This window comes from Phytophthora cinnamomi, assembly GCF_018691715.1.
Source record: "Phytophthora cinnamomi strain GKB4 chromosome Unknown Contig7, whole genome shotgun sequence".
In the NCBI taxonomy this organism is placed as follows: domain Eukaryota; phylum Oomycota; class Peronosporomycetes; order Peronosporales; family Peronosporaceae; genus Phytophthora; species Phytophthora cinnamomi.
This window is the reverse complement of record NW_027150940.1, coordinates 959,736-963,082: the sequence shown is the minus strand read 5'-3', so window position 1 is coordinate 963,082 and position 3,347 is coordinate 959,736. Positions and strand designations below refer to the sequence as shown.

General features: G+C 53.7%; 1 protein-coding gene across 1 annotated transcript; it reads right to left on the bottom strand.

Annotated features, from left to right (window-relative positions):
* Positions 1-530: 530 nt before the first annotated feature.
* Positions 531-1,889, bottom strand: IUM83_11097 (Cytochrome P450 86A2; the record flags this gene model as incomplete). The annotated part of the gene is made up of 1 exon (XM_067935639.1): positions 531-1,889. The coding sequence occupies one exon, from the start codon at positions 1,887-1,889 to the stop codon at positions 531-533; it is 1,359 nt and encodes a 452-aa protein (XP_067798859.1).
* Positions 1,890-3,347: the final 1,458 nt, after the last annotated feature.

Genomic DNA, 3,347 nt, shown 5'->3' with positions numbered 1-3,347 from the left:
GGGTCGTTGGACAGCTTTCGGTTACCTTCCAGCTCAATGAACAGAGGCAGCTCGGCCATCTTGACCACGTCATTCCGCACCTCTTCTTGAACTTGGCATACATATTTTGTCTTCAAAAGAGACCAGAGCGTCAACGTCGATCCACGCCGCTGCGGTTGTTCTGCTCGTTTAACGGAAGTTACCTTCTTGTCTCCCGGGCTGCAATGGCGAACTGGAGAGCTGGGTTGTAGTCTGGTCCCCACCTGCCATACCGCCGCGGAGCTTTCCGTGACAGCAAAGGCGCATCGCTCCGCACCATTCGTCCAGGAACTCGTACGTCATTGTTCCGTTGCTGCTTAATTACATCGCGAATGGCTGAGAAACTATCGTTTTCGGTGATATTTTCTCGGACGTTGGTACTGTAGATGGGAAACGACAAAAAAACACTGGAGTGCCAATTGTATTGTATTTCCCAACTTCATTTTGTTAACTCGCCGTGTTCACCACCACAAAAGGCATTTTGCGCTGCCTATTTTAAAGCTTGCGATTCTCTACACCACCAGGGGGGTCAGGGGCGTGACTTCCACGTCCAGAGGGCCCTTGACCGGGATCGTAAGCGAAAACTCGTACGTGAGCCTCCACGGGTCCTCCACCGTCTTGACGTCGAACTTGCTGTACAAAGTGGCCAGCGTCAGCTTCATCTGCATCATGGCGAACTTCTGGCCCATGCACGCGTGCTGGCCCGAGCCGAACGGGCTGAACACGAAGGGCGACAGCACGCGCAACTTGCCCGTCTCCGGATCAATCATGCGCTCCGGCTTGAACTCGCTCGCGTCTTGTCCCCAGGTGTCCGTGTTGCGCGCGTTGCAGTAGGATGAGACCATGATGGTTTGGCCCTTGCCGACGAACGTGCCGTCCACCAATGTCGTGTCCCTCATGGCCTCACGAGCGATGAAGCCCGTAGACGGGATCAACCGGATGTTCTCCTTCATGACAGCCTCCAGGTACACGAGCTCGCGGACCTGCTCCTGCGTCGGCACCTTGATCTCACCCGTGAGCAGTCCTGGGAGCTTCTCCTTCATCTCGTCACGGATCTTCTTCAAGATCTCCGGGTAGCGGTTCATGTTGACGATGAACCAGCACATGCTGTGCGCAGTCGAGTCTCGGCCGGCAAATGTCATGGTCATGACCATGTCGCGCATGATGGTGGCGTCGTCGTCCTCGATATGCATGTCCTGGCTCTCACGAAGCGTGCTCTCCATGAAGAGCGTGATGAGGTCGCGGGCCACCATCTTCTCGCCCTTGGCGGCGAGCTCCGCCTTCTTCTTCATGGACTTCATGATCACTTCGTCGATGAAGTCGTGCAGAATCTTGGTGTTGTCGCGGAAGACCTTCTCCCAGCCAATGCTGAAGTATCTCTTGAGCTCCCAGAGCCACAGCGGCGACTGCACACGGACAGCGTACGCGATGGCGGTCTGGTCGAAAGCCTTCTGGAATTCGTGCTCCTCTTCACGGTGAGGACCGTCCTTGAGCGTGTCCAGCTCCAGTCCGAAGCCGATCTTGGCGATGACGTCCATAGTGAAGTGGCAGAGTTCCTGCTTGGCACTGAACGATGCGCCGCGTTTGTGGTAGATATCCAAGACGTCCAGGAAAACCTCCAGCTTCTCACGCACGGTGGCCTCCATGACGTCCTTCATCATCTGCATGCAGAAGAGGTGGCTCGACGTCTTGCGGTGGTAATACCACGGGTCACCGTCCGCGATGATCATGCCGTTGCCGAAGATGTCTTCGCTCATGTACTGGCCCACGGGTCCGCGTAGGAACACGTCGCCTTGGGCTGCAAGGGCGTCCTCAATGGTATCAGGAGACGTAAGCACGATCGTCACGGGGCGTCCAGGGATCGCGTACATCCACGGTCGGTGATCGAACTCGATGGACTGCTCGTTGAGCCAGTCGTGGAAGCGCGCGACGTGGTAGACTGTTTCCCGGGTCGTATACTGGTCGGGTCGTCGAGAAGGTCGTCTGTGTAAGTGGGTCGTATGTTTTAATGGTCGTGGATGGGGTCGCTGATGATCGGATACTTTGAGGCTCAGGCTCGCTCTTTGGTGGAAGTTATACCAATTGCGACGAACATCTGACTGCAATCTGTTCACAAACTTACTTATGGCTGTCTTACCTGGACCTTATCTCGTCTTGTTATCCGCACAGCCGATATTACCCTGGAAAATACCATCTTATCCACGATCCGAAGCTATCATCGCAACATGATGCGGTACACACTCAGTGACATTAAACGCTCACTTCTCAAATTTCTTTATACGGGCAGCGTAGTCAGCAAAATGACGAGGCAGGACAATCCGAATCAAAACCGAGAAAGCCCACCGGGAAGGAGGGCATCAACGAAAAATTCGTCTACCACGATCAACCACAGGGGCTTCTCCTACACTCGGGGCTGGGCTTCGAGCCGCAAGATCGTTTTCCGATGCAGCGTATATCGTGGAACGGGGTGCAAAGCTCGTTTAGCGATTCGGCCTACTGAGAGTGATTACGAGTTGGTGAATACACACACGTGCAGGCAACCCATGGTGCCCGCAACCTCTATGGTTGACTGTACGACTGCAATGAAGATCTGGGTTGACAACTACTCGATCAGTGACTTGACGAGGTCAGTCCATGATGTGTGGCAGCAAGTGAGCGCTGAGTTTTATCGTGACGACGATGTGATTCGGAAGGGCTTGACCGAAGAACAAGTCAAAAGCCGTGTCTACCGTGTTCGTCAGAAGCATTATGGGGCCTTCCTTCTCGGACGCGTCGAGGTGCCACCCCTTTCAATGATCGAAGGCAAGTCGTTGAGTTTTTTTTCAGTTCCACCAGTCAAGACCAAAGTCTGACCCCACCTCTAAGCCTGATCGAATTATCGGCTGGGCTCATCCGGAATTGCGGCAGCTCCTCTTATACAACGGTGTTTCCCTGTTTTTGGACGGCACATTTCGCTGTGTACCTACTGAGTTCAAGCAGTGCATGGTTCTTATGGTGCATGATCAAGCAAGCGATTTATTTGTTCCGGTCTACTTTGTTCTTTGCACATCAAAGGCACAAGATATGTACCTGGACACACTGGAATTGATTCACAAAGATACCGCAGAGAAGTCAGTTCTGGGGGTATTTCCGTGCAACGTGGCTCGATCGCTACAACGTCGAGGCGTGGAATGTGTTTGGGCTCGAAAACAGTTTGGTGGCCAGGACCAACAACCCGCTTGAGCGGTTTAACAGGGAGTTGAACCAAGCATTCCCTTCTCCGCACCCCAACATTGCCACTTTCGTGCGAGTCATCAGAGACATTTCCCAGAACTATGTTGCAAAATTGA